This window comes from Hemibagrus wyckioides, linkage group LG16 (genome assembly GCF_019097595.1).
Source record: "Hemibagrus wyckioides isolate EC202008001 linkage group LG16, SWU_Hwy_1.0, whole genome shotgun sequence".
Lineage (NCBI taxonomy): Eukaryota > Metazoa > Chordata > Actinopteri > Siluriformes > Bagridae > Hemibagrus > Hemibagrus wyckioides.
The window spans coordinates 9,323,023-9,335,826 of record NC_080725.1 but is presented as its reverse complement, the minus strand read 5'-3'; the positions used below and the strand labels follow the sequence as shown (position 1 = coordinate 9,335,826).

Below are 12,804 nucleotides of genomic sequence, written 5' to 3'. Positions count from 1 at the left end.
CAGATAATCCAAGGAGCATAATTGTATGTTTGCTGTAAGCATGATGGTGAATCTGCAGGCAATCTAGAATTTTTTATATCTGGGAAAACACTTAATTATTTTCAATTTCTGGTATTATTTAAAGTACCATCACTAGGTCTGCACATTAATAACAAATCAGTTGAGGAACTTGAACCCTTGAGTATCTAATATTTCGTTTAAACATGGACCTGAACAATTTACTGGCAACTAGACTTATTTGATTTATATCGAGCATCTAACGTTACACATAGTTAGCAAAAAAAGCATTGTACCTGTGTCCATTTCCAAGCCCCCTGTAGGCTTTCTCCTGGTCCTGCATGTGATTGAGACTCTGTGCCACTGACAGGTACTGCTCATAGTACTTGACTGCCTCCTCATAGTCGCCCAGCGAGTCGTAGCAGTCTCCCAGGTTGCCATAGGCACGGCCGCGGTCCAGCACCGCCTCATTGCCACTGAGCTGCTGCAGCATGGCCAGTTGCTGCTCAAAGTAGCCAATGGCCTCCTCCATCACGCCCATATTCATCTTGGTGATACCCATGTTGCCGTAAACCTGGGCCTCCACACTGGGGTCCTTTAGTCGTTGGCCCAACTCCAGCTGCTCTTCATAGCACTTAAAGGCCATGCTGTATTTCCCCAGAGCCATATACACGGCTGCAAGGTGCCCATGGGCTTGGCACTCACCTTGGATGTCTCCTAGCTCCTGGTAAACCTCCAGCTCCTGCGTGTGGTAACCAAGGGCTTTGTCGTATTTCTGCAGCAGCCGGTAGGCAGCACCTAAAGCAGCATAAGCGTTGGCCTCCATCTTGCGCTCTTTGACCTGATGTGCCAACGCCAACTGTTGTTCGTAAAACTTCACAGCACCAGGAACATCCTTCTTGCAAATAAAGATGTCACCCAGGTTTCCCAGAGCACGAAACCTGGCCTGTGAGTTGTTCAGTGACTGGGCCAAGGACAGAAGGTACTTCTGGCATTCTTCAGCCTTATTGTAGTCACCTAGCGCTTTGAAAGCCAAGCCTAGATTGCAGTAAGCTTTGGCTTGGCTCAGCTTGTCATGAAGGTCTTTGGCCAGAGCCAGGTCTTGTTCATAATACTTGACCGCTTCCTGGAAGTTTCCCAGGCAATAATGTGCATAGCCCAGATTGTGACAAATCTTGCCCTCACTTTCCATGTCCTGCAGGTCTGGTGCGAGCCGTAGATACTGCTCATAATAGGGCACAGCCTGTGGGAACTCCCCTCGTGAACAGTGAAAGTTTCCCAAGTTCCCCAGAGCGCGGGCCTCACTCTGGATGTCACGGAGCTCACGGGCGATGTTCAGATGATTCTGGTAGTGTTGCAAGGCTCTGTCATGTGCCCCCAAGGCCTGATATGCAACAGCCAGGTTGCCATGGGTGGAGGCCTGTGACGCTCGGTCGTTAACCTCCATTGAGATCTGTAGCTCCTGTCGGTGGTAGCGTACAGCCTGGTCAAAGACACCAAGGGCATTGTAAGCATTGCCCATGTTGCCATAAGATCTGCCCTGGGCAGCATAGTCATTCAGCTCCTGAGCTATGGAGAGGTGAGCTTTGTGCAGTTTGAGAGCCGTCTCATAATCTCCTTTCATCTGGTGGATGATTCCTAAATGGAAGAAAAAGGAGATAATGATCAATTTTCCAATCAACTTCTCTGTGTCTGTGTTTCTCTGTGTCATATCAGCTTTTAATGTCACACCTGTCAAAATTAGCACTGAATGATTGTCTAGACATCTGCTCAATCAAAGAAAGCTGATGCATCTGAGGAACCTCAGGATTAGTTGTCTGTTTTAAGATCTCTGTGCTGGAAATTAGCATAGGCAAATGTCATGCAGTCTTTGGTGGGAAGAGATTTGAGTACACCTCAAGTTATAGCAGCTTTCAAAAAATTAGAAACAATTTTTCAAGCAAAGTGTGTTTAATAATTGAAGAGTAAGTTTGTAAAATATCTTGGAATTATAAAGGTCTAGCTATGCTTTCTTCTTAGTGCCTTTCATGCCAAAACTATTCATACCCAGGGGATGGAGAATTTCATTTAAAAAAGTCCAAAACATCCAACTTTCGTGTGTCATGGGAGAACTCAAAGGATCCCCATTTGCTGTTTTTGTACTTTTTCCATAAAATAATCATTACCACTGTGGTGTGGAAATCCTGGCCCTTTTCTCCCAGTGCATGATGGGATCTTGTGGCTAGAGTAGTGAAGCCGAGTGTTGGGAAGGCTAATGAATATGTACAGTGGAAAATAGGTTTGAGTGCAAGAGTCGTAGGAGACATTAATATTAGGTTCATGAGATTTGGCTTCCAGACCCCAGCGTGCCCTAATCGGTTCCTTTCTTCCACTATCCCAGAGTGCCATCTGCTAAGTGCAGATGGATAAAGGAAAAGTGCTGGGATGAGCGGAAAACAGGACTTGTGAGTGGGACTAACAGCGGGCAGCTGGTTGCAACGCTTGTCTAATTGGTATAGCTGTACTAACCAGAAATGATTTCTATCACCAGGGAGCACAAAGCCATGGGAAATTCATGCAAAAATGGTCACACAGAGATAAAACTTATTATAGGGACTGAGGAGCCACTGCTGTCTAAATGGCTTGGCTTTAGCAGATGACCCTGCTGTGCTGTGTAAGCCACTGGATAGTTGGTGCATGCTCCAGTGTGTTTGTGTGCTCAAGAGTGTTGAAGTGTGTGCTTTGAACAACCTTCTATTTGTTTGAATTCCTCAACATGAAGTATGCACCCTTATCCTCCTCTATAGCAACAAAATATCATACCTATGGAGATATTTACACATAGACCAGCTTACCATCCGCACAGCGACACTAGCGCACTCTATATCAAACATGTCACACACTGTCAACAATATACTCTAGTGATGGATGTCTGTGTGGGATATGTCTATATTCATTCATCTTCAAGAGCTGCTTTATCTTGTGATAGATGGGGAGTCTATGCCGGGAACACTGGACATACAGCAGGAACATACCCTAGATGATACGAAAGTCCATCTCAGGGTGGCTGTTCACACCTTGGGGCAATTACATGCACAGCTAATTGACCTCCCGGCATGTTTTTTTTGAAACCCACAAGCACATGAGAAAAACATGCAGAACTCCACACAGACAATAACCTCAGGATGCTCAGGATCGAACTGGGAACCCTGGAGTTGTGAGGCAGCAAAGCTACATACTGTACTGCCCTTTACAGAACATTTAATTCATTTCATACAAGCCATTAATAATCTCAAATCTCTGCATATGTCTGATATATTCCGATTCTATCAGTAATCCTCATATCGCTGTAACCGGGTCCATATACATTGTAAGCAGCAGCAGTGTGTGTGCATGAGTGAGCGTGAGGTGGAAGAGGCCATGAAAATGGATGGAGGGAATAGACGCCCATCTGCTCGTTGTCAATCAGAGTAAGCCAAAGCAAAATTAGCAGCATGTGGAAAATCCAATTAGGGCCAGTGCCAACCTAAAACCTGGACACCAAGGGCCATTAGAGCACCTTTTCATCAAATATTTTCTTTTAAATAGTCCTCAGTTTTTTTGACCAATTATTATTACTTAACCCCGAGATTCCTCATTTGAAAGATAAATTTCGTGTTAGAGCCTGGTTTGAAAAGGATTCCCACAGCACTCCTCTCAGCAAAAATGTGCCAGACGCTCATAATTGTATCTCTGTGGTAAAAGCTCAACTCATGAAGCCCACAGGGAATTATTTCTGCACGACTGGTCTTGGATATACTTTGGCTAATGCTACGTCCACAGCATGTACTGTAAGGCACAGTGAACACAGTCAAATCAATGACTGGAGCTTGTGTCCCAGGAGGTATGCTGTTTCACAGCTACTGTAACTAAGGCAAAAATTTTGTTCATACTGATAAAATGAAATAATTTTTTAACAATAATTTATATATATATTAGAGACATGTTGCTGAGCTCTAAAATAAATTGTAAAATAGTGTTGTTTCATTCTAGTCTAATATTTTGTATATTTTGTTTATTTGTATCCAATTTGCAAATTTACGTATACAGCACTGTGTATTGAGTGTAAGAAGGATGAATGGCTGGAAAGTCAAAAGTGTCTCTTCTTTAAAGGATTACAGCAGCACAGGAGTAAAACCTCCAGAGATTGACATCTGGAGACATGGGGACAGCGGATAGGTAAAAACAGGCTCAAAAGTTCACCAGAGGCCACTGGGAACATCAAAGTTGCTTTTCACAAGGTGAAATGCACAACCTCGCAAGTGGAGAATACAAATGCTGAGCGGCTTGGTTTGCCTGCGACGGCAAAGAGTCGGACTGTCGAGGGTGTTGAGCAGTTCCATCAAACGCACATTAAGACTACACCGTGCCCCAGGCAATGGCTCAACATGCTAGAATATGAAATATTATGCTTTAAATGGCCATGTGGAGATTTAATGTACATCCAGCTCCAGCATCATGTACAACCTTCATTAGAACAAACAGAAATAAATATATGAAATTGATAATGCCTTTGACATTTTAAGCTCATCACCTTATAGATAGATAGATAGATAGATAGATAGATAGATAGATAGATAGATAGATAGATAGATATCATTTTGACTTTTTTTCAAGTAAATTCTATATTAAATAAACAGAATGCTTTTTGTTCAAGGAAAAATTCTTTAACTGAGTGAAAATCCTGGGCAATATTTATTTCTATACAAAAACTGGCAATAATTCTGAAGTTGGACTGTATCAGGAATACACTTCATTATACTCCTAAATGTAAAAAAAAAAATTTTTTTTATTACACTTTTAATTCCATCCTTCCAGAGCAAATCTCCCATTTGGACCCCTTGTGTTGTTGTCGCATCTGAAGGATCATCTCTCCATGAGCACTGCCATGTTCTGAATTAATTAGCACGAGAGTTAACGAGAGATTTGACAACTTTTACAAAGAAAGATCCAACCAATTCTCATTCGACTTTTAAATTCTTAACATTAAATTCTGCACCTTTAATAATGGAGGATATTTGCATTATTAACTTGCTCTTTGGAGCATCCGTGTCTTTTTTGAAATTCCAGCATAAAAAGAATTTGTTCTTCTTCCAAGAAGCGTGGACAAAGATGATTTTTATGAGGACAAAGACTGCGTTTAGCACATCCCCTGTGTATGAAGCCTGTTTTTGCTGTTCTTTGCTTTTGCATTAACCAACAGTGTCTCAACACAATCAGGAACAACAACAGGTTGAGGTGCTGGAATCTACAGTGCCTATAGGAAATCATCATACCCCTTTAAAATAGTTACTTTATATGTCATACAGCCTGAAATCAAAACCAATTCCAAATATGTTTTCCAGCTTTATTTACAATTTTGGTCTTATAACATCAAACCAATGAAAGAAAAAACACAACAGTTCTGCAAATTAATAATAAAAAAAACAAAACAAAAATTAGAATAACAGGGTTGGAAAAGTCCCTTGATTTAATACTTTGTAGAACCTTTTGCTTTAAATACAGCCATCAGTCTTTTTAGATATGCCTGTAGTAGCTTTGCACACCTTGATTGGGGAATATTTGCCCATTCTTCCTTGCAGTATTGCTCAAGTTCAGTCAAATTCTTTGGTGAGTGGCAATGGACTGCTCTCCGCAAATCCATCCACAGATTTTCGATTGGATTTAAATCAGGACTCTGACTTGGCCAATCATGGACATTCACCTTCTTATCCTTAAGCTATTTCATTGTTGTTTTGGCAGTATGTTTAGGGTCATTGTTGTGTTGGAATGTGAATGACCTGCCCATCTTCAGCTGTCTAGCAGAGGGACGCAGGTTTTCCTCAAGAATTTGGACGTACTTGGCAGCATCTATTTTCCCTTCAATCCTGACCAATTGCCCAGTCCCAGCTGAAGAGAAACAAGGTCAATTTTGGTCTCATCAGGCCATGGCACCTTTTGCCAGAAGGTATCAGACTCTTCCAAATGTGTGAGTGTGACACTTTTTTTTAGGAAAGGCTTCTTTCGTGCCACCCTGCTATACAGGTCAGCTTTGTGTAAAGCTTAGGAGATAGTTGTCACATGCACAGTCTGACCAGACCCAGCCATAAAGCCATGTAAGTCCTTCAAAGTTGCCTTTGGCCTCCTGGTAGCTTCTCCTATCAATGCCCACCTGGCTCTGTCATTCACTTTGGACGGACAGCCTGATCTAGGCAATGTGCTGGTGGTGCCACATGCTTTCCACTTCTTAATGATGCTCTGAGCAGTACTCCGAGGGATAGCTATAGCCTTTGCAATGTTTTTGTAGCCTTCTTCAAACTTGTGGCTTTCTTCAACTTTATCCCAGTGGTCTTTTGAAAGCCCTTTCCCAACCATGAAGAACTAGTTGCCATACCATGCACTACTAACAGTGGAATCTTCAAGAAACAGCTTGTTTTATTCTGAAGTTATCAACACCACCACTATTGATGTCAGGTGGGGCAGTTACCCTGGTGTTTAATCTGGAAGTTGATTGCTTGCATCTGAGCAAGTTTATAATGGTATATTCTAAGGGGCTGATCAGTTTACCAAACCAGGCATTTCACTGATTACTTTTTAGTCCAGAATTTTTTTAATGATATTTTTACTTTAATGATGAGGGTTATATTGTGTACATGCAGCTCAAAAAAGTTAGACTTAATTTGTTTTATTTTCAAGGGTGTAATGTGACAAAAGGTAAAGGTTTTCACAGGGTATGGTGATTTTCTATAGGCACTGTACATCGTTTTAAGCCAGAGACATGAAGCTAACAAGTTGCTGCCTCCTTAAGCATCAACATTTCACAATCAGAGGATAGAAGAGGTAAAACTACAGCGCAAGAGCCTCCAAGCCGTTTTCCTTTCTTATCACTCCTGCCCTTCTTCACTACTTCCTGTCTAGTCTCCTGACAATCCAGACATTAAACAAGCTGCTATATTCCATCATGTGACTTCCAGTGCTCTGCAAAGCTTAAGGCAAAAGCAAAGACAAACAAATAGCAGACGTATTGACATTGAATTCTCTATATGGCTGAGCTTTGTTTGGCTTCAGGAGAATAGAACGGTAAATTGCATTTTGACTGACAGCAATGTCCCCGAGATGGAAACCTAGAAGAATGATAGCCTACAGAAAAAAGAACCAACCTCGAACCAACACAACCTGCATTCTGTTCTGGAAATTATTGTGGCTGTTCTCGCCAGCATAAATAACTCTGCTCCACATTACCACAGAATCTCAATCCAGCCCTCATTTTAATTTATTACCCCCAAATCCCAGCTAATCTTAGATTACAATCGCTGTGTGTTCGAAAACGCTGACCCATTTCAAAACCCACTAGCGTTATTTGCTCTTTTTTCTCTGCCGGTTCGAGTCATCTCTACTGCTTTAAAGTATGTTATTAAAAATGTGTTGTAATATGCTATTACGATAGAAGACAATGTTGTCTTCAATGTTATTTCTCAAGCAAGAGTACCTGATTCTTAATTAATACAAGCATCAAAAAAAGGTTTAGTGAATTCTATAAGGATGATCATTCAGAACACACACACACACACACACACACAGGAGTGTAGTAATCACGTCAATATCAGGTGTTACTCATTAGACAGCAGCAATAACACTGTGCTGTTTGCCAGCTATGTTCATTACTGTGAATGAAATAGATGGCGCGTGAAAAATGAAATAGTGCACAGACAGGATATTGAGGTATATTTTTTGTTTTATCTGATACAGGTGGGGACCCTAAAGATTTCTGAGAAATAAAAAAGTCTGTACCTTGTAGCTGATTGTTATTCTTAAGATCATTATTATAATTTTGTGCTTAATTTCTCCAAGAAATTGTCTAATATTCTCTGGTCAATTTTTCCAAGAAATCTAATTTATCTTGGTATCTCATTTGACTTAGGATTTTCTTCCACTGAATCTAAGCAGACACGGCCAAGTGAGTGTACATATAGGCTAAGAGCTTGTCCAATTAACCATTAAACCATTCAATATATTAAACATAAGGAGAAAGTGGCAGAGGAACCAGCTATCAGGCCTGAAAACATCTCATCACATGTAAAGCCAAGAAACATCACTGCCATCACTAAATGTGAGAGTTAGCTGAACCATTAACTGACCTTGAATTATATAATCAGGCATTTTGCATGCAGCATCTGAGTTGAGCAATGAGATTTAGATGGTAGGCAGATTCACAGACTAGCTGGCTGCACTGGTGCCCATTAAAACAGGAACAAAATCTATAACAGCAGAGGAAGTACTTCTGGATTTACTATTGATGGAGAGCGAAAAGGAAATAATTAGAAATGGCTGCTGAGCACCACTGCTAGCAATGCCTCGCTGGTTACACTGCTTTCTTAACATTCCTGAAGTGTGGGTTTGTGAACCGAATTTAACAATAAGAATGAGTCATCTGACTGTCTGACTGTGCCATGTTTCTAGTCCTGCTGATTTTTCTGGTTTTTGGAAGCCAGTGTCCTCTATGGTGTGTTAGTGTTCTGTAACCTACGATATCTACATTGAGATCTAATAGACTGTTCAATTTTTTAACCAGTAGTGAAGTACTAAAAGCTCTGAATAAAAATTGAAATATAATCTCAAATCCACAGACATGAATCAGCCAAAATAGAAAAATGCAAATGTGATCAAAGGCTTTGGAAGCTAGTAAACAGCAGCACATTACAAGTACCAAGAAAGAAGATAACCTGATGAAACCCACCAACCAATAATCCAAATCAAAGCTGCATCCTTTTACATCCTGGGGACTGAGGCACAGCGATAATGGCGTGTCTGTTGCCTGAGGGCTCTCAATCCGCCTCCAGTTACTGTCCACTCAGCAATACTATACAGGGATCCAATTCTCCACACTCAGGGCTTGGATATCGCTTATCCTACTGAACCCAAACCACCTCTGAATAAAACATGAGTGGTTACAGAAAAAGAAGGCAGCTTTCTCGCATTTCCTACCTGCAAGAGCAAATAGGAGTTCCTACCCTAGGAGTGGCTAATGTTAGCGTTTTGAGAGATAAACCAAGAGCCTAGGAGTGCTTGAGGTCACAGTAGGAAGGATTTCCATTTATAAACAGTGGTTTGACACCTCGGTAACGTTTGGGAATTACATTTCGTACACATGTACACTTTGTGGCTCATGTACATACAGTGAAATCGTATACCCAAGCAAATAATAGCACCTGGAGGGGTTTCGTTTCTGTTCGAGCAACTCTCGCTGCTATGTCGATAAATATTTTGCTTTTATTCTTTGCTGCTAAATCTTACCTCTGATGGCGCAATCGATCTGTTCATTACTGTTGCCGAGCAGCCGAGCTCTAGGCACAGCGTGCGATCATTAATTTTATAAGTGCTGCCATTCTTTCCCAGCGTACTGTTATTGACAGCGCTGATCAATAAAGTTTCGAGCACACGCTCGCTGGAGAGAGAACGAGGCCAAACAGAGGGAAAGTGTGGTGACTGGCGGGCCAGTTACTGAAGTGTAGCACATCCCAAAAGCCATTTTCATTTAGTTAAACAGGCATACTGGGGTTGATGGGTAATGTAGAAAGCGACTAAATGAGATAAAATGTACATGATAAGCAAAATACTTTTGAAAATACAAACCCCAACATCAGTATATCAGGTTTTGAAACCGCTTTCTGCGGCAGGTTTTTAAAGGCAAGCATATATCATATATAAGCAAAATCAGCTTCCCTACAAACCCATATAGGTATTGCTTTATAAATGATTACACTAAAGTCAGCACACAACAGATTTTTCCTCCTTTTTTTACACTCACAGCACATATTTACATAACAATTGACTCGCAGTCATTCTGGATCAAGCTCATGTCACTTGCGCTGCTGCCTGCACTCGCTTTTCAATGGGAACATTTTTCTTTCGAGTGTTGATCTATTCATTTGGGAGCGCATGCATGCCATCAGATCAAATTGATGGAGCTGTTGTCAGGCTCGGGAGAAAGTATTAGAAAGGCACTAGAAGTCAAAGTGAAGGATAGAAAGAGCTCAGAAAAACTTGAGTGTGATGGGCTCAATTTGTCCTGCGCTTACATTTTGAAAAGAGGCGCAGTAGCTGCTGCAGGAAAGGGTGTGGGTGTGTAGCGGGTGGGTGTGCACTAAAACCTTGACTGCGGTTTGGAAGGATTGCTACTTATTGCTGGGTAAGATTCTGAACTGTGTTGGGTGCAGTAGAGCAGCCAGGGAAAAAACTCAGTAGCTTGTTTTGGTGCTTACCCAGGTTAGAGGAGGCACGTCCCTCAGCGGCACGGTCTTTCAGGCCCTCAGCGATACCCAGCTGCTGCTCATGGTACTGCTTGGCGCGCTCCAGGTCCTGCATGCAGCGGGCAGCGTGGCCCAGTCCGGCGTACGCCCTCATCTCAATAGCACGCTCCTGCAGCTCCTGTGCCAGCTCCAGTACACGTGCATGATACGACGCAGCTTTGTCAAAGTCACGCCGGTAGTGGTAGGCACTGCCCAGGTTGCTGTAGGCACGTGCTTCCTCACGCTTGTCACCCTGCACTTTGGCAATGTCCAGGTGCTGTTCATGGCACTGTACGGCACTGGTGAAGTCTCCCATGGCGATGTAGACAGCGCCCATGTTGCCCAGCTCACGTGCCTCCGCCAGCTGGTCCTTGCGCTGCTTGGCCAGGAGAGCGCATTGCTTGTGGCTAGCTAGTGCGTTAGGGTAATCACCGATGGCTGTGTAGACGTGGCCTAGGCTGCTGAGAGCGGACGATGCTGCCTAGAAATAGAGAAACAGAAATAAAGTAATGGCACCTTATCGGATGTCACTGACTCTCATAGTCACATGGCAAAAGATTACTGCTACATTCATTTACCCTCAGCTTTGATACAGGAGATGCCCAAGCAAATTATAATAGTGCAAATCCTGCAGAATTCGCCTGTAAAACTAAGCTCCTGATCCTCTGAATATGCTGGCTGCAGCAGCCGAGCATCCTAACAGGGTTGACGAGACCAGGCTTGTCTCCTGGATAGCTACGCTTCATGGAAGCCCATTAGCTGTTTGTGCAAGCTGCCGACAACCTTCTCTCTAGTGAGATTTGCAACAGCACTGTTGTCTCTAAAAAGCTGTGCTTCACATGGTGCAGAGCCTTTAATTCAATTTCGATTCTCAAGAGCCAAGAAGGTCATTAGACAGGCATGCTCACGCACACACACTAACACGCACAAGCAACACAAGGTGCTAAATACCCTCTGAGTGTGGCTGTTCCTGGGGCTCACACAGTCAAACCCTCTGTGCTGGAAAGGTTTCTAAGGGTGTGTGCGTGTGTGTATGTGTGTGTTGGGGGGAGATGCTTCAGATGTGAGTTTGCATTTTGTCCTCTGTGATCAGCTGATATTACGTGAACTTTGATATGTGGTGATGATCAGATCTGTAAATCTGAGATATGTTTGTCGTCTGTATAAAAATCTGCCTCTAATATACTAAAAAACTAAACCTCAGTGTGAACATTGTCTCTGCTGTCCAGTCTTGATGCTAGGTTGCTGAAAAATAAAGAAACACCGACTCCCATGGAGAATAAACAATAAAGAGCTTAGCTTGAGCTCTAAAGCTCGGGCTCATTCTGAAGCTGAACACTAGGCCATCCTTAGGCTTGCTTAGTACCAATCTCTGGGTGCAGCCTGGAACCAATTACCAGCAGACATAAGGGCTTCCAGCAGTTTTAGAGGGACGCCAAGATGCAAGGCAATTACCCTCCATCAGGAGCCCGGGTTCCTCCTGGTCACTGATAACCTATCTGTACCACTGCAAGTTCATGTGCACTGGTTGCCTGTGAAGATTTTCAGTCATCTAGGCCTTTCTGATGGTCTTGGGGAACTGGTGAAGCGCCTTAGATGTCTTCTAACATAAGTCCAATCACCTTGACCTACTATTACTAGTCATTTGCAGTATTTGATTACAGATTTGTCTCTCAGTACAGATATGAGAGAGAGAGAGAGAGAGAGAGAGAGAGAGAGAGAGAGAGAGAGAGAGAGAGAGAGAGAAAGAGAAAGCACTTCATTAGATTTTTAAGCAGTTCAGCCTGAGGTAAAACAACATTCTCTAAGGAAATGGGCTTCTATCTCACCGAATTTCTGAGAGAGATCTCAAACGAAAGGAGGAAATTAAAAAACCTTCTCTCAGTATTACAGAGTCAGTCGCCGTCTACAAAACTGCTCTGTGTTTGTAAGTGTGTAAACACTTCTGATTTAGCTCACAAGGAGGTCGATAATTGGTTAAGCTGGACTGTTAGAGCAAAAAAAAACAAAAAAACAAACCACAGTAGTAAAGTGCTTTGGTCCACACAGAGTGGAATGTAATTTCAAACTATTAATTATCGTGTAGATTTGCTTATCCTGGGACTCTTATTCACAAGCTGCTCATCCTTTCAACACGCTAAACAAATACAAATACACTTTTTGGAAGGAAAATATCATGTTTTTGAACAGATACAAACACACATACAAACAGGAGGCACACAATTCATTTTTTGTGTCTGTTGTCAGTAATTCATTCTATTAGCCTGACACCATATTTCTATGTAAACAGACCTAAAATTTATAAAGGCAATGTGTTTTAAAAAATTTCTAAAGCTGCTGCGCCATTTTTAACATTGATTAAATGAAATGTTCGTTTCATTCATTTCAAATGCAATTGAATACACTGGCACTTAAAGTACCCCATTTTGACTAGCAGCAGAACTGCATCCTAGCTTCGTAGCAGACACTGTTAGCGTGTCCAGTGAACTGAAGTCAATCGAGATGAAATATTAATAGACAG

The 12,804-nt window shown here is 42.2% G+C and overlaps 1 protein-coding gene across 4 annotated transcripts in view; it reads right to left on the bottom strand.

Moving 5' to 3' along the window:
• Positions 1 to 12,804, bottom strand: part of ttc28 (tetratricopeptide repeat domain 28) — a 199,615-nt gene that overhangs the window by 34,933 nt on the left and 151,878 nt on the right. For all 4 annotated transcript variants that reach the window (XM_058411492.1, XM_058411493.1, XM_058411494.1 and 1 more), the window contains 2 exons: positions 10,257 to 10,764; positions 294 to 1,635 (listed from right to left, as the gene is read on the bottom strand). In XM_058411492.1, the coding sequence (XP_058267475.1) occupies positions 294 to 1,635; positions 10,257 to 10,764 (1,850 nt within the window). The remainder of the gene's footprint in view (positions 1 to 293; positions 1,636 to 10,256; positions 10,765 to 12,804) is intronic.